This window comes from Quercus lobata, chromosome 10 (assembly GCF_001633185.2).
Source record: "Quercus lobata isolate SW786 chromosome 10, ValleyOak3.0 Primary Assembly, whole genome shotgun sequence".
NCBI lineage: Eukaryota > Viridiplantae > Streptophyta > Magnoliopsida > Fagales > Fagaceae > Quercus > Quercus lobata.
In genome coordinates, this window is record NC_044913.1 from 3588152 (window position 1) to 3611857 (window position 23706).

General features: G+C 32.7%; 2 protein-coding genes and 1 non-coding gene across 5 annotated transcripts; 2 read left to right on the forward strand and 1 right to left on the reverse strand.

Moving 5' to 3' along the window:
- Positions 1–1283: 1283 nt before the first annotated feature.
- On the reverse strand, positions 1284–7064 carry LOC115965697 (WD repeat-containing protein 48 homolog). The gene is made up of 3 exons (XM_031084988.1): positions 6576–7064; positions 2313–2507; positions 1284–1781 (listed from the first exon to the last, which is right to left on the reverse strand). Exons 1-3 carry the CDS (start codon positions 6987–6989, stop codon positions 1674–1676), a joined length of 717 nt encoding a protein of 238 aa, XP_030940848.1. The 5' UTR covers positions 6990–7064; the 3' UTR covers positions 1284–1673.
- Positions 7065–12603: 5539 nt separating this feature from the next.
- On the forward strand, positions 12604–18225 carry LOC115963981 (phosphoribosylglycinamide formyltransferase, chloroplastic-like). 3 transcript variants are annotated; one of them, XM_031083259.1, is made up of 6 exons: positions 12604–12972; positions 13130–13815; positions 15032–15143; positions 16393–16569; positions 16741–16873; positions 17745–18225. In XM_031083259.1, exons 2-6 carry the CDS (start codon positions 13452–13454, stop codon positions 17856–17858), a joined length of 900 nt encoding a protein of 299 aa, XP_030939119.1. In that variant the 5' UTR covers positions 12604–12972; positions 13130–13451; the 3' UTR covers positions 17859–18225. The 3 variants fall into 3 exon arrangements, with proteins under 3 accessions (XP_030939119.1, XP_030939118.1, XP_030939120.1); XM_031083258.1 differs by having other exon boundaries at positions 12604–13815; XM_031083260.1 differs by having other exon boundaries at positions 12606–13815; positions 16741–16867.
- A 4701-nt stretch (positions 18226–22926) lies between these two features.
- LOC115966124 lies at positions 22927–23033 on the forward strand. Its single transcript, XR_004086314.1, has one exon. It is a non-coding gene; the product is annotated as a small nucleolar RNA snoR109 (small nucleolar RNA).
- The last annotated feature ends 673 nt before the right edge of the window (positions 23034–23706 follow it).

Below are 23706 nucleotides of genomic sequence, written 5' to 3' on the forward strand. Positions count from 1 at the left end.
TCTAATAAGCTCGAAGCTATAGATTTATTGTGAAGACCGATCAATCCATCTTCCAATTAAAGTCAAGAGGATTCTTGTTCGAGTCAAATTCAAAGAAGATAGAATCAGAGGGTATTCTTTTGTAAAAGAATCAAAATAGAGATTGTACTCATTATACATCAATACAAATTTATATTTGCAAACCATATTTCTTTTCAATTGTTTGATTTTCTACAATTGAGAAAAATTTGTGTTTACAGTCATATGGACATCCATGAAGATGTATAGCTTGAACTCTTATCTGGCTGCCAATAGATACGACCTTCCTCTCATCAAATTGGGACTGGCTTTGTAGAGCCAGGACTTAAAATGGTAGATAATTGATGGATTGATAATTTCTTCATAATCATAATTGTATATCTTTTCAGGCTTCAAAATTTTTACTACATTGTATTTGAACCCGAATAAGTCTAGAGGCACACCAAATTGACAACAGATTTCATACCTATATGAGGTGATAGGTTGTTAATGATAGATAATAAAATAGTGTTAATGATAGACCCGTATGAAAATCAACAATAACCTACCAACTCAGTAGGTGTGAAATTTGTTATGAAAATTGTTGTGTCTGTACTCTATAGCATTACTAGGATGAACTTAGCATTTCTTAGGTCTATGGAGAGCCCATGGAAGTGTTTGTGTATGGCATTTTTATATGATGTGCCTTGAAGTCTCATGTTATTTGAATTTAGACTTTGGACGATGACATCTTCACCCTGTGTCCTGTATAACGGGCATGGCATGTTTTATGGGGTGGGGATTGTGAGAGGCAGCGTGTCCCAAATTGGTCAAGTCTAGGCGTCTAACTGGTTAAATCAGTGTAACACTCAACCCAAATCTCTTTATTCAACAGATTGGTTATTCAATGAAATACCTAAAAGATTGGGATGATCTGGCTCAATTAATTGTAAAGTTCTTCGAAGCTTGCATAAAAATCCTGCCTTCTTCAAATGTAATACGAGAATGGTTTTCGTTTCAGGCTCTAAATCCAGAAGTTAAAGCGGCCCGCAAGTTGGAAATAATTATTTACATAACAGGCATGTGAGTTGATGTTTAGAAGAGATTTAAAACAGCTGCACAATCATGTTGTTTATATGCTTTAACTATGACAAGATTGTTATCATTTATTCTTAACCTGCTTCGTATAACACTTCACCTGGTACAATCTTGGTAAAGCACATATATACTGTCAGTGCAAGTAACACAATGTAAAGTAATACTAGGTCTTCAATACGAATATAACCATGAGAAGATGATTCATTCAATTTCCATTTCACTGTAATTCCAGCATGTCAAGACTCAGAAGTTCTCAGACAAAGCTGGAGAGGAACAAAATAAAAAATCTATTATCCAATGATTAAAAAAATAATTAATGTATTTTCTCCTAAAACCAAATCGGTAGAAACTGCAATCAGCTCAGAAAGGGAGAATCAAATTAGGACTAAAGTACATGCATATGCCACTGAAATACACTTTAACCTCAGACAGCCAGTGGCTCAATAAAAATAAAAAAACAAGAAAAAATTGAGTCTGTAAACAAGTAGGTTTCTCGTGTCTCAGCATCCAAAAACCCAAAGATGGAATCATGTCTCAACACTACTTGCCTTCTCTCTTTTCTACTGGCCATCTCTGGTCTAATCAGTTTTTGAATCAGGATCATGGTCATCATCATGTGCCTTCAAGCCTAAACTCAAATCCAAAGTTCTCTCATTCAGATCTTGGCGTACTAATTGATTATTGTCCTGACACACAAATAAAAATTTTTGGTTAAGTATACATGTAAACATTAAGTAAGACACAAAGCAGAGTTTAGCAGTGATGTGGGATTAATCTCAAGCCAGTAAGGGAAAGCAAACTTTTGAAACTAAAATTTTTCCTACACCAATCTCTGGGGATGCAGTTGGAAATCAAAAGAGAGATAAACTTTTTGACAGACCTTTTTTTTTTTCAAATAACTATTCTTCATAAACTTTTAGATGGAATTTACTATGCTTTTTTGAATTTCTAACATGGGACAAATAGCAAGGTTGCCATTCATGATTCTTTTTACGGTAAGTAAGGACCATCATTTATCTAACTAATTACAGAAGTATCCTATTTTTCCCCTTAAAATTACATCAGTGTCCTTGTACGCTCAGTCCATACAGCCTTTCTGTCCAGATTACTTTGAGTGCAGTGTGAACAGAATTGTCTCCACAATAGATAATATTACAAATAGTCTAAATCAGAAATGATGATATATAAAACAAGAATGAAATAAGTAACCATTTCACCTGATTTTCCTCCATTGGCACGTCATTAATGTCAGGTTTCTCGTCCAGAACCTCAACCCTTGCTGTTGACTCTGTTGCATTAGGATCAATATCAATTTGTTTATCATCATCATCATCATCATCATCATCATCATCAACCTGTTCTGCAGCCTCGTTTTCTGCATCCTCATTCTTCTGTTCCTCTAGAACAGCAATCTGCACAACCAAAATGATCATTGATCCACAGTGCCAACAACAACAAATGAAACATATAATTCTTCAAATGGTTGTCTTCGTTAAAACTCATTCCAAAAGCATCAATCTAGAAAATAGATCTTCAATTCTGGGTGGCTATTTCGGACATACTGTTAAGAGTTGGCATTTTCCAACAAGAATTCATTAAAACGCCTAAAACATTCACTAGCAAACACACAAGAAGTGCTTAATTGCAATTTTATACTCTCCCCAACCACCAGCATATATGCTTATTTCCAACATTATGAATAAAAACTAGCATACCATATTACATTTCTCTTTTCTTACAATTTTTTTGTTCTAGCAACAATATCTAAAGGGCATTTTAACAGGTTTTTTCTTTCCATATGGGATATTATTAGTAGAAAAGAAAAGAGGAAAGGCAAAAAGGTTCACAGTACAAGGGAGTGTAGAAAGGAAAAACTTGGAAGCTACAATGCAGAAAAATTAATCTGCCCAAAACTTTCATCCAAATCAATAAGCAAGATCAGAATAAAGTTTCCTCTACTAATCAAAATTCAGGTAATGGACCCAGAATGAGTTTAACGATGCTTGATTCAGTTAATAAGAATACATTAATGTCAGTTGATGTCAGTGAGAAATGCCCATGCTCTTCAAAGGCATTCAGTGACTAAAGATTCGTCTTTTAAACTAGCTAATCTGACATCCTCAAAATCTAAGTTAATCTCATCTTTTTTTGATAAGTAAAATTTTATTATTAACTGCAAGGAGCACCTCCATATACACAAGGTGTATACAAACAGTCTTAAAAATATTTGCAGTATGTCTGCCTTTGTTTTTAACAAGAATTGCATCTGCATGTTAAGTTTGATTAATACATTGTCCAAATTCATCAAAACTCCAACACTAAATTAGTCCATTGCATATGATCTCTTTAATACTTTTTCCTTTTTCACTGAATGTGACTTCTTTAATACTTAAGTTTATAATTATTTGGGACTAACTCCACTATTGACCTACATCATGTGAGTGAATAACATGCATGGCTTGAAACCCAATTCTCCCATCTGGTTTGCAAATTCTTATGTCAGATATAGTTGAGAACTTGAGATGCATAAAAATTATCAGCTGTTACTTTATGTGGCATGATTAAACTCTATTTCCAAGAATTCTCTAAAAACTACTTCAGCCATACTACTTGTCTTAGATTGGTAAGTTTCCAGCACAGTGAGCATAAAATGCTTAGCCTGTCAGGGGTGAATGCCCCAGTACTATCCAGCAACCGGTTTTGGCGGGTGGGGTTAATTGGCCGTAGGTTTTACTGACTAGAGGCGAGTCCAAAGGGCTCTTCTTTAGAAAGGATCCTTACATTATTTTATTTTATTTTTTTTATAAAAAAAAAAAAAAAAAAAGGTTTCCAGCACAGGCCACGTGTAGATATCAGGTAAAGACACAACAAACATCAGCTTTCACATAACCAAATTCAAGTCCAAGCCAAGGCCCAAGGTCATGAAAAAGGGGAAGACAATAGGAAATAAATGGAACTCTATATATAATTTACTTGAAATGAAACGCAAGTTCCTTTCACATCTTTTCTTTACTTATGCCCTTTCAAAAGCCTTTACATTCCTTCTACCCAACTTTTATGATGTTACTATGTCTAGCAAAATTTTAAAAAAGTATATCTCATGTTTGATGTTTAAAACACAAACAAAGAGTGTGACCAATCTCTTATGTCAAACAAATTACAAAAAAATATATATATATATAAATTTTAAAGAACAGAAGATATCTCTGAGAACAAGACTTCATACATTGCATGGTTTGAATTCCCACACACAGACAGACACATGCACAATTAGCACAATTGTTTTTTTTTAAGTAAATAAGTTTTATTGTATTGAAACTAGCTCATGGAGGCTACAAAGCATAAGATAGCTTAAAGAATTGCTATCAAACAAATTAAGTGCAAAAAGAAATGGAATTAGTAAATTCTGTCAGGTTACCACTGTCATTGACCATGGACCACCCACAGAGAATTCTAAGAAATGATAGCTTCAACTGCATCTACGATGCTTCCACATTTTTAAGAGTGAGAGAATTTTTCTCCCTCCACAAAATCCACATCAAACACAACTGAGCTAAATTCCACACACCAGACGATCATTTCCCAAACCAATTCCACCACAATTAGCTCAATATATTGCCAATTTAAAACTGATTCTTTATTAGATATAAGGAAATCCAGAGTGAGGACATTCTCATGGCCCCCAAATAGTAAATTTTGTCATCAAGAAACAGAAGAAATGCTAAGCAAGATGGTTACCTTATTTTAGCTTCTAGGTTTCAAAAAACAAGTAATTTTGAGAGAGAGAGAGAGAGAGAGAGAGAACAAGCAGAAACATTATAAGACTCTCCTAAAATTGACTCTTAACTCTTAAGAGAAACTCTGACCTACATATCTCATTACCAGGCACCAAACAAATTTCCAATTGACACCATCACCACCTCCTCTGGTATCTCCAGTGTAATATGACAAACTTTCCTAGTCTACCATTTTTTTATGTATTCATAACTATTAGACTAGACCTTAGCAAGACAAAGCTATAGTAGAAAAGCACATCATCAGTTGTGTCTTTTAAGTGAAACAGACATCATTATAGTAATCTATATGATGCCTGATAAGCATGAAAGCAATCCTCTACATACCCCAGTAATTTCAATAATCATACAATACCATATCTATTTCTCTTTAAAGATATAAATGAAATGGAAAAAAAAAAAAAACGCAAATCATTCTCATAGATCTTTTTTTTTTTGATAAATCATAAATCATTCTCATTGATCTTATGAACCGATCAATGCAATATCGAAAATGGGTCCCTTGCATAAAAAAGAATCATGTGAACTAATCTACAAATACATGTTATTACAGTATTAGTGCCACAGCACATAAAATGCAAGACTTATCTAGGATTACTACATCTTTTGAGTCTTTCATGACCAAAATTTGAATTCTTAGAAAACATACCATATAGAGAATGACCAAATATATCTCTGTACTTCAGCATAGTACTAAACGCTACTTTTTTTTAATAAGCATAGTTCTAAATGGTACTAAATGCCCCCCTCCCCCCATCCCACCCGAAAAAAGAATGACCGTTACAAATGTTAGGTTACCAAACAACTCAAGCACATAAGAAGCAATATCTTTATGATTCAATTGTTCTCTCTCTCTCTCTCTCTCTCTCTCTCTCTCTTATTTCAAGTAAAGTACTAAAATTAACAAAAAGGAATGAGAAAGCAATACATTCTAGAAATATCACAATTGTACTAACTTTTAGCCTTTTAGATCAAGCTGAAAGTACAAAGTTCCAAGTTGGCATCCCATAAAGTACACAAATCTTTTACAACGACATCAGACAAGAAAGTATGTATAATAAATGACATATTATACGCAATTATATACATATAAATGCAGTCATATCCAAACAAGTATTTTTCAAAAACTTTACAACTAGATGCACCCCAAGTACACTTAATACACATGGCATTATCCACATCTCCAAATGGAAACCAAAATTTTCAACTCCGTGAATCTTCAACTCCACATCTAGTACAGTCTAAACCGTCCTTGGTCCTTACAACGACTTAATAATTAACAATTCGAAAAATTCTAAGCTTTTTAATGTTTCCTTTCCCTCAATCTTGCTTATTCTCCACATGTCTTTCCCAATTCATCCACCAAACACCAATTGCAAAATCAAAAGATTTCAACTTTACATTCCAAAACCCCCCCAAAAAGACAAAAATCCCAGTTCTCCAAAAAACCTCTCCAACCTATAAACACCCATCAATTTAACACAAACCCAAAAACCCAGATCACATCTCAAACCCATTATTCTCACAAAATCCCAAAAACCCAGATCACATCACAAAAAAAAAACCTAAAAAACCTACAAATTTTTCACCAAAATCAAAAAATCCCAACACACACTACACCCTCAAAAAAACATAAAAACATTAAAAAAAAAAAATCATAAAAAAGAAGAGACAAAAAGGGTGTACCGGAATGTATCTGATTTTACGACGAGGTGGTTCCTCCAGGGCAGCCGCCACGTCACTCTTGTTCCCCACATTAACGGTATTGTTGCTGTTGCTATTGTTGTTGTTATTGTTGTTGTTGTTGTTGTTATTGGTGTTCTGGCTTTGAGTGATTGGGGTCCACTTGTAAAGCAAGAGATGAGAACCGTTATTACCGTTACTACTCGTACCGTTGGCGGTGGCGGTCACGGTGGCGCCACTGTGATTGTGAATCTGATGAGAATGATTGTGGTTGTTGTGGCTGTTGTTGTGGTTGTCCTTAGTAGAAGGAGCTACATGGACCCACTTCTTCTTCCACTTCCGAACCGGCCCAGTGAACACAGTGGCCGGGCCGTACCGAGTCGAGGTCCTACCGAGTCGGGCCCCAACTCCTTCCATCACTCACTCACTCACTGATCTCTCCGATCCCTCTATTAATTTTAAAAATTATACACAAATTTTAACGATAATTTTTTTTTTCTCTCTCTAAAAAAAAAAAAAAAAAAACTTTTTTTGGTTTTGGTTTTCGCAGTGTGCGCTTTGTTTTTCTCTCTAGGGAAAGAGAGACAGATGTCCTTTTTATAATAAAAGATGGGTTGCGATTGGGTGTTTCCGTGTCGGTGTGACTAATGTTCTGGCCAATCAGAGCCGTGCAAAACGTGAACTCTTATTTTCCCAGATTGGGTATTGCCGATTGGCTATTTTGGGGGTGATGTGATTCCTCTAATCCTCAAATGATTGAGACTTCGGGAGTTTCCCTCTCTTTTTTTTTTTTTTTTGATAAGAATTATAGAATCTAATGATTGGGATTTGGAAGAAGTAAGTCCCTAAAGTTGTCGTTTCTTTTTTCTTTTCCTTTTTTTTTTTTTTTTTTTTTCTGCAGAGAGTATATATATGTATATTAACAAAAACCTATCAAAAAAAAAAAAAAACAAAATTTTTTTTTTGGGAAGTGTCACTTTGATTTGATAATTAATTGACAACTCAAATGAGTTAAGATTTTTTGTTGCAGAAGATTAACGAATTCAATCATGTGATGTATGTACGGTTTCTGTCACATAGCATATGATTAACTTATTAGATTTTAGTGATAAATATTACTAAAATGTACTATTTGATCATGGTTAAAGGAATAATGGTTTAAATTGAGAGTTTAAGGACCTTTCCAATAAAATTCTAAAAAGAAATACCATTCCAATAATGATATTTTTTTTTAAAAAACCTTTTATTATTATTTTTTCTCACTTGCAAAACTAGTAATACAAATTTAGACTCTATGTCTCTATGACATGTTGCTATGCCTATTTTTCAATTATTATAGAATTTGCATCATGTAAATTAGTATCTTTTATCATTTATAAGACATTTTAATATTTATAAATAAAATAAAATTAAATGACACATGGTGTAAAATGCCGTAACTTGTATCTAATATCTAAACCTATTGTATCATGCAATACCTCATAACACTTTACCTTTTAAAAAAATTTAAAAATTCTTTTAATTATCAGCTTTTTTTCACTTTTTTAACTCTCTTTAATAAATAGTTAATATTACAAGGTAATTTTTTAACTTTTGATTTAAACCATTAAAAAGATATTGCACGGTACAATAGCCCCAATAACTTAAAGAACCAATTTAATGCATTTAAAACATGTATTTATTACGTGGCAATCAAATTATTTATAAGAAATAAAAAATCTAAATGAAAGGGAGTTAAGCCTAATTAAGTAACTATCTCAAAAGTTAATGGAATAGCGTCAACACATGGAGAGAACACATTTGGACAAAATGTCAAATAGTTGAACTTCAAGTTTAAATAAGATTGACCTTCAAATGAAATGGATTCACCACACATACATCCAAATTCTGCTTACATAGTCTTGTAATTTCAAGTTTTAGCATAGACTTAGTTTTGAATGTACCTATGTTGCTACGTTAATGCAAGCAACGTATCTTTCAATACTACAATTTCTAAAAATTAATGTTATTTATGGTTGGTTTGAATTGAGGGTGGAGAAGGGGGAGCAAAAGGGAGTTGAGTCTATAATTGGCCAAAAATTAGACTTATTTTTGGCAAACTTTACTTTACCTTTTCTACTCTCCTTCAATCCAAATGGACTATTAGTATAACTTAGTACTCGTTTGGGTACTACTGAAAAGGCAGCGTCTTGCGTCTACGTTTTCGTTTTCTTCTTTCTTTCTTTTCTTTTTTTCTTTTTAGATGCGCTTTCTGTGGCTATAGTGTGTTTTCAGTGGGTTCCGTGTACTGTTCATGGGACCTACAAACCTCTTTTTTTCAATAAAATTTTTATTAAAAATGAGTTTCACGGCACTATTCACATATTTAAAAATTATTTTGTTACAGTATTTTCAGTTTTCAGCAAAATAAGTGATATTTAAACACGGTTAACTTTAAAATTATTTTATGTAATGAAGTCCTCAAGTTAGCTTTAAAATTTCAAATGGATTATTTAGTAGCCTTATATGCTATATGCTACATTTTTTATTAGATCACGGTTAACTTTTAGCCAACTTCTAATTGAGTCTATATCATCATAGTTTTGATTAAGTCCACTTTGTTGAGGTATTACCGAACTCTTAACCTTTTTAATACGAAGTCAGGCAAAATCCTCAAGAATCAAGATAGCTTCTAGCCAAAAACAAGAAGTAGCCTTAAGACCACAAGTAAATAAGATTTTACCATCGATCAAGCATTTATCTATTTACTTTTTAAATAAACGATTTTATTGTTTTCTCTAATTTTGTTGCAAACGAAGGGATTACCTCTCTAATGTTACCGAGTTGTTGTAAATTAACCTAAGAATGATAAACCAACAATTGTATTATGTGAATTTTAATCTATAATCGGAGATTGGATCATTAGATTGATATCGGTGGAGTCAGTTTATTTATTTATTTATTTATTTTTAAGTCAATAGTTAGAGAAAGGGGATTCAAACTTTGAAAGCTTTCTTTTGAAAAATCCTAGTACCAATTGAACTACAAGTTTATGGCATCCATTTCATGAAAATTGCTCTTTGGTTAATGGCCAAAACTCCAATAGCACTCCACTCTCTATATTTTTCTTAATGTGATTCTTGATTTGATGCATTAAAAAAAGTTCACTCACCTAAATCACATACTAAATAGATCTTTGATATGAAGGTATCATTTGATTTGAAGTATATTTGGAAGTAATTTTTTGCTAAAAGTATTTTTGCTAGCAGTTGGTTGGAGTATAGTTGTAACCAAAAGAAATGAGACTTTTTAAAAAGATATATATACAAGCAAATAAGTTAAAAACACTTGATATAGTTAAAAGTCCCAGAGGGCTCTTTGAAGCTTAATGTAGATGCATTCATAGAGAGCCCAAAAACTTAAAGTAGCTGTCTTTCATTAAAAGATGAGATTATACCAAATGAAGTGCTTAAACTTTGTGATAATTTGTCAAAAATACTATGCATAAACGAGGTTGTTGCTTTTATTATATATTCATATGAATCATATCCTAGTGCATAATAAAGAATGTGCAATGAAAAGCATAGCTCACGTGTTTTGTAAGGGCTATTTTAAATATTTTATATTTGCATGCATAATGGATCCTGTAATTGATGCAGTATAATGATTTTACAAAAATAATAAAATCACGTGATTATCAATGTGGCCAATTGCTAATTCTCAAAAAAAAAAAAAAAAAAAAAAGCTTCTGCAAATGATATTTTGGGCCTGTTGGCATATCACCCATCTTGTGGCCTTGTGGGGTTTGGACCAGGTTTCATCAATTCTATTTACACAACCCAAAAAAAAGGCCTATTTCTTTATCTATATTTATATCTATACTACTGATAACTTGGTTTTCTATTTGAGTTTCATCATTTTTCCTATGTATTAAAATATTCTCAAATAAATTCTTAAACTTTCTAAAATACCCATATTTTTTAGTTAAATAATTTTAAATTAAAAAGCACAAATCTCTCTAAATTTTTATTTTCAAATATACTTTCCAACAAAGTCTCTATTTTTTTCCTATTCTATTTTAATATTCTTTCTTTTTTATTATTTTTGGATGAATATTTATTTTTAATCTCCCTCTATCCCATTTAAATATTATCTCTCTATCATTTTTTTTCTTAGGTAATTTATTCATTAATTTATCAACAAAAATTATCATTAGATACGCATTACTTAAAAAAAAAAAAAAATGAATTAAACCCATTGCACCAAACAATTAAACTCGTTGGGTGTGTTATAACCCCAGTCTACAACTACAAAGGTTAGACCATTTTGTAGTTGTACTCTAGTCATGTAATATATTATAAACCCGGTTTAAAACACTTGTTATTATTTTCGTGTATGTTCTAATAAGTATTATTGTTTACTAAAAAAAAAAACACACTTGGCTAATTAAACAAAAATTATCATTACCCATTACAATTAAAATAAATAAAAATAAAATTTAAACCCACACCTACATTTAAACCCAAAACACTCAGCTAATTTAAGAGAGGGAGAGAACAGCAAATGCCAAAGAGGCAACGAGAGAAAGAACAAGCGAGAGATCTTGCTCCACCGTTGTCGGCGGAGAATCGGCGTTCACAATGCCAAGCTGCGCCTTCCGCTCCCTCCACCGCCGCTTGTCTTTCTCCCCAATGTAGCCCAGATGGGTCAGATGGCTTTTGTCTATTTTTCTTTCCCTTTTGTTGTTATGATTTGATTAGTTTTTAAGACTATGTTTTTGAGTTTTTATTTTGATTATGCTTGAGTTTAGAGATGTTTAAGAAAGAAAGGATTTGGAATTTGTTGTGTTTGTAGCAGGGACAGACCCAAGATTTCGAGCTAGGGGGCTAGAGTATAAATAAAAAAAGAAATCATGAAATTTTAAATAAGCATCTATTTAGTATTAACAAACTATCAAAAAAGAAAAATACAAAAAAATTTTGTTTTGTAATACATTATAATACAATCATCTAGAATTAAAGACAAAAACACAAAGCTTTATTGTTTCTTACTACATTAGAGCATTTGCATTAGCTCATGCAAAAATTTCTATCTATTTTAGCATAATAACTTACTTTTTTGTTTTATATACTCACTATTATTTATTTTACGTTACATTTCATCAGAATAATATTTTCTTATCAATTTTTTATTATTATCTCAAATCATCTCTCTTTTCCTCAACCAAAAATCATTGTCCTCAATCTAAATAATTTCTAAAACATTCATTTGCATAGCAACAATAATTATGTAAATTTTCCCAATCAACCTAAAATACATCCACATTAGTCAATATATCATTATACAAAAATACATTTGCGCTAAAATAATTGTGTAAATTTGCAAAAATACATTTGTTCTAAAGTAATTGTGTAAATTTGAATAGTTCCTATGGCTATAGTACAAATGTATTTTTGCACAATAATACATAAACTGATGTGAGTATATTATGGGGTTAATTGGACAAATTTGGGGTCTTATGCTATTTTACAACTTATGCAAATACTATTACAATAAAATCAATGTAAAATTAGAGGGAAGGGGCCTAAAATTTTTGAAAGAGTGGGCCAAAAATAAAATTGTAAAAAATATACCTATATATATAGGTATATATATATATTTTTTTAAAAAGTGAATATTGTGAATATTTAAAAGAAAATTGAGAGGATTTTTGGTTTTAGAAAGGTTATAAAAGTGAATATTTAAAAAAAATTTTGAGAGGATTTTTGGTTTTAGAGAGGTTTAGGACCCGTTTGGTAATATTATTTTAATAATATTATTTGTATTTTTTAAAAATATATATAGATAAAAAAATATATAAAAATACATGTAATATTATTTAAAAATTGAAAACAGTTGTTTATGTCTATATACCAAACACTTTTTAAGTTTTAAGAGTTGTTATTCTCCGGTTCTCTCCCGTTTTAATATGGATGAATGCTGTTTTAATATGGGTGAATGCCAAGTGGAAACAGAACAATCCAAAGGCCAAAAAATAGGCCATTAAATTCTCTCTTCTTTCTCCACTCTCCTGTTACTTTCACCTGTTCTCTCTCTCTCTCTCTCTCTTTCTTTTTCCTCTTTCTCTAAACTGACCAAACCTGAGCATCATAAACATCGAAACAAAAGGGACAAAAGAGAGTTTATCAAAAAAAAAAAAAAAGGGACAAAGGATGTGAGTTCTGTGCAACCAAAGGAAAAAAAAAGAAGCCACGAAACAAATCCAATATTTTATTTGATAATTTTTCATATAGAGCTGAGTCGGCACAAAGATCAGAGCTTGCTGGCCAGAGAAAATCGGTGCTTGAGGAGACCAAAAAGGAGTTAAAGATCTCTATTCTCTCAGGGGAAGCCAAGAAAATACTGCTGTGTAAGGTCAAAGGTGGGTGTGAGATTACCATCCTTACCCTTATACCCAACCTTCCTATTGGGAGGATCCCAATCTGACCACTCTTGCCAAGAATGATAAAATCCCAAGCACACAGCACTCACATCCTTTGTTCTTTTTGTTTTGATGCCTCTGATAGTTTGATGCTCAGGTTTGGTCCGTTTGAAAAAGAGAGATAAAGAAAGAGAGAAAAGAGGTGAAGTGATGGAGAGAGAGAGAGAGGCGAAACAAGAGAGGAGCCCGTCCCCACTGTTTCTATCTCAAGCAAACGCGAGCCCAGTCCAATAAAACCAACGAGCCCAGTCCAATAAAAACCACAACTTTGCTTCGCATCTCACTGTCTTTGCCGCTTTTTGTTCCAAAGTTTGCCTTTTGAGTCTCTTCAATTCAATTTACATGCAGCTCTGTTTCTCAGTTTTCTTTATTTTCAATTGGTTAAATCCACTTTAAGCTCTGATTCTCTTGTATTTTCAATGAAAGCTCAAAGCTTGGTTTCTGGGTTTTGCTCAAACCCAACAACCCCATCAATTCCAAACACTAAAAAATCATTCTTTCAGGCACCAACTCCTTTTTCAGCATATTTTTCACAACCCCGCAAATGGGTATCGTTTAAAATCCAACATTCAGCTCCACAAAGGGTGTGGTATAATAAGCAGAATGGTGTAGAAGAAGTAAAGGATGGTACTCCTCATGGGAACGATTTGGAATATGGGGTCAGAAGGAAAAAGCTTGCGGTTTTCGTCTCAGGTGGAGGGTCGAACTTCAGGTCCATTCATAAAGCTTCTCTTGGAGGATCAGTTCATGGAGATATCGTTGTTTTGGTCACAAATAATCGAGGTTTTCTCTCTATCTTTATGTACCTATTTTTATTTATTTATTTTATTTAACTGTTGTGTCTGCAATTTACTTGGTAAATCATGTTTTGTTTTAGGAGTTAATAGTAACTTGTTCATGATTAGTTGACCACTTATCTTCATCTCTGTGATTTATGCATTCAATTGAAATCCTAAAGTATCATAATGAAATCTTATAGTATCATATATATTTGTATGCTATTCATGCATTATGCATATATCTAAGTTTAAAATGTCCTTAAGTTGAGATTCTTTAGTTTTCTCACTCTCTCTTGAACATGGTCTGTTTGTTAGTTTTGTTTTAGCCCCTTTTTGATTATGGTAGACATGGGGTTGGCCTTTGGTTAGCAGATGATTTCTTGTGCTACCTTGTTATAATTTTTAATGCGGTATCATTGTCAGATAGTGTCAAATGTCACAGGTGCAACTGAGCCTTGCGGATTAGATTGTCCTACATACTTGTTAACCAAATGAGAAAGTTTTTTATCATTTAACATGGATCTATTGGCTACTCAAGGAGTGAATTTTGTTTTGATTTTTGTTTTGGAAAGCAAGCAGCTATGTCATTGGAATCTGAGACTTCCTACCCATGGTTTTTGTATAATTCCCTCAATAGTTACTTGGGCAAGTTCTTTTAAATATGCTTCCATCAACTTGATTGGCACTGGTTATGGATTTTATACCATTAAAACTTATGCTTTTAGAGGGAAGATGTGCATTGCCTGGTAATTTATGGTGCTTGTTATGTTTGATGAGAGCAGAAAGTAGCTTAGGCACTGGGGAGCTATAATGCAACAGTTGCTTGTGGCTTTTTCAGAAAGTTTTCTATCTTGTACATGGATCTCTTGGCTCCTCAAGGAGTGAATTCTGTTTGATTTTCTTTTTCTTTTTGAAAGCAAGCATCTCTGACATTGAAATCTGAGATTTGCTATGAATGGTTGATGTTTAATTGCCTCTATAGGTACTTGGGCAAGTTCTTTTAGATGTACTTCCATCAAATTGATTTCCACTGGCTAGGGATTTTGGACCATTATAACTTTTGCTTGTAAAGGGAAGATGTGCGTTGCCTGCTAATTTATCGTGCTTGTTATGTTTGATGAGAACAGAAAATAGCTCAGGCACTGGAAAACCATCATGCACAAACATTTGCTTGTGTCTTTTTCATATCCATTGATATGTGTTCTTTTCCTGAGTGGCAGGCTGTGGAGGTTCACTGTATGCAAGAGACAATGGCATTCCAGTTGTTTTGTTCCCCAAAACAAAAGATGAACCTGATGGATTAGCTCCAAATGACCTTGTAGCTGAGCTTAGGTTAGGCTTTTCTTCCCAAAAAAAGGCATGTTTATCTGCAATTCTCTCTTTTTATTATTATTATTATTTTTTATCTTGGAATTTTTGAATGTTGAACCATTTTTAGTAGATCCACTAGTAAGAATGTTTTTCAATTTTGCTTAGTAAGGAGTTTCTGATGCATACATCCAACTTGATTTAATTGTTGTCATAACAACTCTGGCGTTATTTGTAAATCACAAAATATTAGTATTAGTGGAAAAACTATTCAATAGAGGAAAATACCATCTCATCTGATTTTCATTGTGTGAAGGAAGTATATTGGACCAATCACTAATGATGACATCCCTTGTTGCCAATCATTGAAAATTGAGATGCACCCTAAGTATGTTGAGCTCTCAATTCCTAGTTGTTCATCTGGGCATCATTTTCTGTGTTGCTGCCATGTAACTTGATCTTCTCTGTCTAAATTGTGTACTCTAGGTGCAGTTGTTTGTGCATGCTTACGTACCACTGGCTTTCTCATTTTCTGCAGCTTAAATTTTTTGTTTGTTACAGTTGGCTTTTCCATTAGATGTCTAAGTTACTCTTTTTGATTATCTTTGGTTTATTTGATGTCTGTTGTCTCAAGCTTATTAATAATTCACACTAAAGGTCTAAATGAAATTATGCTTTCTTGGGGCAAGCAGATCTCATGTAGACTCATCCTAGAAGATTTGTAAATTCTGCCTGGTATTAGAATAATGCAATCACTCCAAAGTACTTAATCTGATCCACTCACATTATATGCAGATTCCAGTTGATATTTAGTGTTGCACAAATAATTTAGAATGCATCTGTTTGATCCTTGACTGGTGTTTTGGAAGTACAAAAATAATGAAAAGAAAAAAGTATAAGAAATCTTGTCATGTAAAAACAATCTGTACAAGTTGGCTGTGAATTACCTTCTTCTTCATTACCTGTATCTGGATGATGCCTGCTTTTGTTAAGTCATTTGTTTGCATTTTAGAGGCCATGGAAATATATCAATGGACCAGTAATGTAGAGTTTCAGTGTTCTTAACCTGGGAAGAACTTTTGAATGATATGCAGTATCTCTGAAAAGCTCTTTCTGCAGTTACTTTATTAATTCATAATTTTTTGAAAGGTGATACAATATCTTTTCCAAAAAGGAAAAAAAAAAAAAAAAAAAAAAAAGGAAACAAAAGAAAACATTGATGATTTCAAATGGTACAAATATTTATTAACATTTCATATTTTATCCCAATCAGGAAATTTGAGGTTGACTTTGTACTTCTAGCGGGGTATCTGAAGCTTATACCGGTAGAGTTGATCCGAGCTTATCCAAGATCCATACTAAACATCCATCCATCACTCCTTCCAGCTTTTGGAGGCAAAGGCTATTATGGTATGAAGGTCCATAAGGCAGTCATTGCTTCTGGAGCAAGGTATCTTGTAGCATTTGATGTCTATGTATCTGAACCAATACTGTTTCCTGATTAACCACAGTAATTCAGCTCATTTTAAGCCCAAATTTCTTATTTTTGACTCTTTTTTTTTACCATAGTATATGTGAAGAGAATCCTAATTTTATGTTTTGTATCTTTGTGCTTGATTAGATACTCAGGTCCTACTATTCATTTTGTGGATGAGCACTATGACACAGGGCGAATCCTTGCTCAAAGTGTTGTCCCTGTGCTTGCTAAGGACACTGCAGAGGAGCTGGCAGCAAGAGTTCTTCAGGAGGTAATGGTATTTTATATCACTCTTTTCCCTCTTCACTGGTTTTTTCTTTATGGGGGGCGGGGGTCTGTTGCATTCTTTTGAATGGTTGAACCACTAGATAGGTATTCTTAGCAGTAAAGTTGAGAAGGGAACTGTTGGAGTCATATGTTAACAATTTTTTATTATTATTTTTATTAAACTCAAATCAATTACACAGGAGGTATACCTGAAAAGGGAGCTAAAGAAAAGAAAACAAGCCAAGAAAAACAAAAATAATTATCTAGTACATAGGGAATCCATAAACTCAAGGAATCCCTTGATCAAGAAAGACAAGGAATAAGTCGTCCATTTATTTAGGGTCTTCAGTACATAGACTTCAGCTTCACCATGCTGAGTTATTGTCCTTCAAAACATCTTGCACTTTGTTCTTGCCAAATGCACCACATAAGACACAAAGGAGCCACTAACCCTCCTCCCATATTTCTCTGACCAGCTCAAAAAATAACTCTTACATTTAGTCATATGTTCCCCACTACATTTACACATGAATCACCATGCCATACATTTAGTGATATGTTAACAACGTTAATGTAGGGCAACAGGACCACAAAGGTCCAGTACGAATATACTTTCTGAATAACCTCTAAATTTGTCTATTTTGGTACCAGATGATACAATAACCTCTAAATCCAAATAACCTTAACTGCTAGACCTCTATCTTTGAAAGGTGGAGAAGTATAGCCGTTGAATGATTAAACTATAGAATTCTTGTCTAGCAGTTATCAAAAATGAAAGTTACTTATCAAAAATGAAAGAGGAAAACAAAAATCCTTGTGACATCCTTTTGCTGAAAATATTTTCTTTGTGACATCCTTTTGTTGAAAATATTTTCTTTTAGGAGCATCGGCTTTATGTTGAGGTGACAACAGCAGTGTGTGAAGAGCGGATAATTTGGAGGGAAGATGGTGTTCCTCTCATCCAGAGCAAGGAAAACCCCAGTGAGTACAGGTAGCAGAACCAACATCAGCAATTTCTGTTTTTGGTATGGCTCAGGTCTCCAAAATATCACTTTTGAGTTTTGCCCAAGTCTTCTACCCACCCAAAACTAGGCAGCACTCCTACCCGGCTAATTATGGGGGGAAATGAAGGAAAAAGAAAGAGAGAACAAGAGTGTAGAAGCCATTTTTAACTAGCATAGTTTTTGTTCCATTGTGTAAGGCTGAATCGCCTTGCACTTGATTTTTGTCATGCAGTTGGGCTGTTTTTGTATGAGTGTAACAGGCGGCTTTAATTACAGGCATCTGAGTTTAAATTCGAAACTTAATCATTAAAGATTTACTGTTTTTCCTCATTGAAGATGATTATGAAATTATTAGGGTGTTCGCAATCTCATGTCCTTGGACTCCTTGCATAAATTTCTGCTCTAAAGTCTAAATTTGCCCCAAAAATTGTCATGAACAGAATGGTTTCCCCCGTAAATTTGGTTTTAAATTGGATGTATAATGGAAGCCAAGAGCCTTATGGCTTAGAGAACCTGGGAAAAAAAAAGAAAAGAAAAAGAAAGAAAGATAGAGAACCTGTGAAAAAAAGAAAAGAAAGATATATTTGTATTATTGTGGAAGTTTATATATGTATTATTGTCATTCATATACCAAGTCTCCATTTAATTGGTTCCAGAGGCAATTTTTTTTAATAGTAAAAATCATACCTATGATAGTGTCTCACACAAAAAAAAATCTGTATTTGTTTTTAGCAATTAGCTCTAACTTCTTGAGTTAGTTTGTGTGGGTTGATGGGTTGGGTTGAATTGGATTTATATTTTAGTTGGTGTTGGGTTGGGTTCTTGTTGGTAGTTTTTTCAACTCATTTGACCCAACCCAATTCATTATATATAAGTTTAATTTATCAGCCTTACTCTAATTATTAGTTGGATTTATATTGGTATTTTATAAATTTACGAATTTACAATATATTGGAATTGTATTACCTTGGTTTGTTTTGTATTTTTTTTTTTTTAAGCAATCAAATAATTAATAAAAGTCCAATTTTTTTTTATAAGATATGAAACATGTAAGCAAAACCCACTTAAAAGTCATTTTAAGTAATGAGTTTTTTTTTAGAGTAATTAAATAATTAGTAAAAGTCCAATTTTTAATAAGACATGATACATGAAAGCAAAACCCACCAACCTAACTCAACTCACGTGGGTTGGTTTCAATTTTAATGATGTGATGAGTTGGGATATGTTAAAAATTTATTAACTTAACAAGTTTGGGTTGGATTGAAAAAAAAAATTGTCAACTTGACCAATACACAATTGCCAATGAATTTGAGGAAAAAGATGATGATGATTATTATTGTTATGGAGGAATGGAGTATTATAATCATTTGTTAATGGTTAACTGATCTTATTACATGATGATCCATCACACTTGCCAATGAATTTTGGGCTAATTGAGACGTCCAACCTAAATGAAGGATATAAGTTGGGGTTCAATGGCCTAAGAAGAGTAATATGTTATGAACACAAGATCTTATTTAGAATGTGCCAATTAAGTTACAAAATTCTTGACTACAATTTATTTTCATAATTATTGGAGTGGTAAATGTTGTAATTAGTGTACAATTAAAATGATTCAAGTGTCAAAAACCTTGTAATTTAGTAGCATTGACCGACCAATCTTCTTTACGAGAATAACCAATATTTAAATCCCCTCCCTTACTTGTTGTAAGGGTTAATGATAAAAAGTTGCTGCCGCTAATGAGTAAGGAAGAGGATATCGTATTGTATTGGCTGATATGTACTGTATCGGTACATGCACCAGTACCAAAACATCAACGTTTTGTACCAGTTTAAATACTGGTAGTACTAGCCGATTTTAGGCGTTTCGGCTAGTACCGGACGTACCGGCTAGAACAAAAAAAAAAAAAAATCCTTTTTATTTATTTATTTATTTTTAGTTTTATAATTTTTTATTTTTTGTAAGGGTGGAATGGTAATTTCATTTCCTAATTCTAACCTAACCTACCCAGCCCCCTAATTTCATTTCCTAATCTTATTTTTGTATGCAATGAACAATTAAGTTTTCTGTTTTTTATATTGTGTTTTTTTTTTTCTTTTAGTTGATGCTAATGTCTAAAATTATGAATAATTTGTTTTGAATTGAGATAATGTTTTATGGTAAACTTTTTTTTTATTATATATATATATTTATGAATATAAAAAATAGTGGTAAACCTGAAATGGTATACTGGTATTGACCGGTATCGAAATATATTGTTTCACTTGTTAAACCGGTACAGCCTCCGGTACGAGATTGACTTCCTTGCTAATAAGTTCATATAAAAATAATATTATACCAATTGCAACTTATCATCTTGACAAATTGTTAAACTAATTGGGAAAAAGAAATTAACAGATGGTAAAGTAAATTGATTGAGACACTTAGAGTTCAAATCTAACCAAAAAAAAAAAAAAAAAACCTTGTCACAACACCTTATTGCCGATTTATCTAGAAAAAATAAACATAGTATTAAAAAGAGTTTTAGATATCCCAAGAGTATTGTACCTCATGTCATAATTCATGATATTTTTAATGAGAAGGCATACCACATCTTCCTGTGTAAACAATATATATAGTCACAACACCTTATTGCCCATTTATCTTAAAAATATATTAAAAGAGTTTTAGATATCTCAATAGTCGTGGGTTCCAGTTAACTCAACTGATAAAGTCTTTGATGGTTGTATAAGAGATCTGGGGTTCAATCGCCGCCTATACCAAAAACTGATTGGTGTCTTGGTGAGATCTGGGGTTTAATCCCCGCCTACACCAAAAACTAATTGGTGTCTTTGTCTGATGATAAAGAGCTATCATCAGGAGCATACGTCATAGGTTGAAACTCTCTAAAAAAAAAAGATATAGTTAACTATTCACAGTTTGCCATGTTAGAGATGTGATATAATTTGTGGTCCTAACACTACCCTCCATTGTGTAAAAAAAAAAAAAACAATCACCCTCATTTCAGTTCTCTAACTTCGTTTTTGTTCATTTCAATTTTCTAAACTTCATATTTATCCAATTAAAGCCTTTTGATCAACTTTTGTTAATTTTTTTTTTTTTTTAAATATGGAACATATTTTTTAATTGTTAATTTAATTTCTTTTAATTTAAAATTTTTGAATAAATTTTAAAAAATTAGAAGAAAATTTTAAAAATTTGAAAATTAACCACAAAATATAACAAAAGTTGATGAAAAATCTTTAATTGAATAAATTTAAAAATTAGAGGACTGAAATGAATAAAAACAAAGTTAAAGGACTAAAATGAATTTTAGTGAAACAAAGATGGTCAATTTTGCATTTTAGCCTAAAAAAATGTCGACATCTTAATCAAGGTTTTTAGACCCGGACCGTTTATTGAATCGTCAAAGGGAGAGGTTCAAGGTTTTTGAGGTCAAATCGAGGTCGAACCGTGATGACGTCATAATTAATTTAATAATTATTTTAAATATATATAAAAATATTAAATTAGTAAAAAATAGAAAAATTAACTAAAATAGTCCAATTAAAACTATAAATCCATATTTTAATTATGTCTAATATATACATCTATAACCCAAATATGAAATATCTATCCAATAATAATAACCATTTTTTTATAAAAAGAAAATTAAAAGCATTAGATTGTCTTTCTAATTTCCACTTTCCAATGCCCACGTGACCAGCTGTCTAGCTTATATTCACAAACCTAAAAAAGCACTAGAAACAAAAGTAAATGAAATTAAAGGAAGAGATAAAAAAGCAATACAATTACATTGTGGTAGAAAGTTGTTACTAGTTCTAATTTGAATCCATCACTGAAATTATTTTTTTACTCACCAATATTAGCTAATAACAATCTATTACTTAAAATTTATTGTGAAAACATTGTGGTAGCATTTCTTAATATTAAATACCACACGTTTGAATCAAAAAAAGAAAAAAAGAAAAAAGAAAACCATACGATTACATAAAATAAATAATAATAAAACTAAGGGATAAAGACCACCACACATTTTCATACGGACCCAATTTATTACTCAACTCTCAACCTCACATTTACTTCACAGTTATCACATTCACATATTCACATCAGAGAAAAGATAAGAGAGAGAAAGAGAGAGAGAGAGAGGAGAATCTGAAGCGCCGGTGGAGATCGAGGTGCACAGATCGAAGGCCAACGGAGATCGAGATCGCCGAAAGGACAAAGTTGGTGGAGATTGGCATTCACCATGTAGCACTACCTCATTCGCCGCCCCATCGACGTTCGTCCTCCTCCCCACCACCAGACTGGGTCAGATTTTTTTTTTTTTTTTTCTTTCTGATTTGCCTATTTTGATTCAACTTTATTGTAAGAATTGGATTTTGTTTTGTGTTTTGTGTTTGGATTATGTGATACGTTTTTTGAGAGTGAAGCAAAGAGACTGAAACAATGATCAGACTTTTTCTGGGTCAAATAAGACGTTTTCTAATTTCTTTTTCGTTTTATTCAAATTCTTTACCAATGGATTTTTTTTTTCTGACCAAAAATTGCCGTTTAAGGCTTTATTTTTTTATTTTTTTAAAGGGACCTATGAGAATTGTTCACGGTTCTCAGAACCATGAGGTCCGACTGCGTTTTGCACGGGTCCCTGCTTTTTTCCCATAGAGTGGTTCTTGAGGCTAAAAGAACTGCAAAAATAAGTGGTTCGAGGTTTTTTCAGTTGGACTGTACGGTCCAGTTTGGGTTTCAAAACCTTGATCTTAATAGTACCATAGTAGATGAAGATGGACGGCTGAGATCATTCGTGCCCATATATAAAACCAGTAACTAGGGGTTTTATGTGTCGACATCAATGCATCTCTTCTCTCTCAGTTATAACAGCCGCTCTCTCTCATTTTTCATTTGCTCTTTTGTTCTAACTTATCTAACTCTAGACTCCATTCAATCCTTCTTCTTTTTTTCATGTGTGATATTTGATTTATTAGATGTGGCTACATGTACCAAGAGAAGGGTGAGAAACTTCGATCAATACCCTTGTTCTTGAATTGGCCAAAGTGGTTGTAGCTAAATCAAAGTTCTTATAGAAGTTTATTGGCCGGTTGTTGTGAAATCTCTTTGATTTCTCTCTATCAACTAATCTGCTTACCGAACTTCTCACATTCTTTTTATTCTAAAATCCCCCCCCCCCCCCCCAAAAAAAAATTTGTGGGGTTCAAAGAGAAGGGAGAGAAGAACAAAATGACATAGGATTTTGCCATTTTGAGAGACCCTTCTCAAAGATCAACCATTAGAGAGTCACCTTAAAAAAAAAAATGTAGGTAGGTAGTAGAAGCAATGTTATTGTCTTTGGGATTTAGGGATGGCAAATGTGACTCCACTGAGGGTCCATTTGGATGGAGGAGTAGAAAAGTGAGAAGATAGAAAATTGGGAGATAATAGAAAAGTGGGAGGATAGAAGAGATTTTAGTTTTCTCTTATTTGTGTTTGGTTGAGAGGATGGAAAAGTAGAGAGATGAAAAACTTATTTGTTTGGTTGAGAAGAAAAATGAGAGGATGGAAATGAAGTTGGTATAAATTTACAATTGTGTCCCCCATTAAATAAAACAAAAAAGTAACACATTTTTTTCTATAAAAAAAATTGTGTATGGACATTTCAAATTTTTTTTTTTTTTAAATAGCACAAAAAAACTGAACCAGAGGTAAAATTAGATTTGCCTCCGGTTCTCGGCTTTTCCCAGTTTTTGATCAATTTTGGGCATTTTTATCGGATCAGATTGGTATTCGGTTCCTTATTGGACAGGCTGGTTCAGTTTTTAAAACCATGACTAAAAGTAC

Bases quoted from the DNA above. Each gene is read 5' to 3' on its own strand.
- LOC115965697 (XM_031084988.1), bottom strand. From the start codon at position 6,989: ATGGAAGGAGTTGGGGCCCGACTCGGTAGGACCTCGACTCGGTACGGC. The intron at 2,508-6,575 runs GTACACCCTTTT...TTGGTTGTGCAG, and splicing joins GTAAAATCAGATACATTCCG to ATTGCTGTTCTAGAGGAACA. The intron at 1,782-2,312 runs GTGAAATGGTTA...TTTGTGTGTCAG, and splicing joins TGCCAATGGAGGAAAATCAG to GACAATAATCAATTAGTACG.
- LOC115963981 (XM_031083258.1), top strand. From the start codon at position 13,452: ATGAAAGCTCAAAGCTTGGTTTCTGGGTTTTGCTCAAACCCAACAACC. The intron at 15,144-16,392 runs GTTAGGCTTTTC...TATCCCAATCAG, and splicing joins GACCTTGTAGCTGAGCTTAG to GAAATTTGAGGTTGACTTTG. The intron at 16,874-17,744 runs GTATTTTATATC...ATTTTCTTTTAG, and splicing joins GAGTTCTTCAGGAGGTAATG to GAGCATCGGCTTTATGTTGA.